The sequence below is a fragment of the Penaeus monodon genome, chromosome 15, assembly GCF_015228065.2.
Source record: "Penaeus monodon isolate SGIC_2016 chromosome 15, NSTDA_Pmon_1, whole genome shotgun sequence".
NCBI lineage: Eukaryota > Metazoa > Arthropoda > Malacostraca > Decapoda > Penaeidae > Penaeus > Penaeus monodon.
Genome location: NC_051400.1, coordinates 29,752,715 through 29,753,140, shown reverse-complemented (window position 1 = coordinate 29,753,140; position 426 = coordinate 29,752,715). Strand labels below are relative to the sequence as shown.

At 35.9% G+C, this 426-nt stretch overlaps 1 protein-coding gene across 1 annotated transcript in view; it reads left to right on the top strand.

Annotated features, from left to right (window-relative positions):
- The window catches only part of LOC119582315 (pro-resilin-like), a 9,736-nt gene that overhangs the window by 7,294 nt on the left and 2,016 nt on the right, over positions 1-426 (top strand). Inside the window, exon 2 of the mRNA XM_037930530.1 lies at positions 60-197. Coding sequence (XP_037786458.1) covers positions 60-197 — 138 coding nt within the window. The remainder of the gene's footprint in view (positions 1-59; positions 198-426) is intronic.

Genomic DNA, 426 nt, shown 5'->3' with positions numbered 1-426 from the left:
TGCTAAACGTTATTTATCATGATAGTTTATCATGAGAAACAAGTCCGTTAATTCTACAGGAGCAGGATCTCTTTTACTCCCGTCGCCCCTTCCTTGTTTATCAAACCAAACGCTTCCAGATTGATGTACGAAATGCTTATGTTCAACATGAGGCTTGTAATTATTTCTTCAAAATGGTTTCATTCTACAGTCAGCAGGTAATTCAATGCAAAAATCAGAGTATTCTGATGCACCACCAAAATGAAGTAGGGTCCCCTGTAAAGTACTACAAGATATGATATCCGTTTTCTGTTACATATCTCCTTTCGACCTCTCGGCAGACTCATTTATCTTAACATATGTTCCTGTCTGTTAATCTAATCGTGAATTTTCATATAAGTGACAGTTTTACTTCTATAACAACAACTTTACGAAATTAGCTTATCG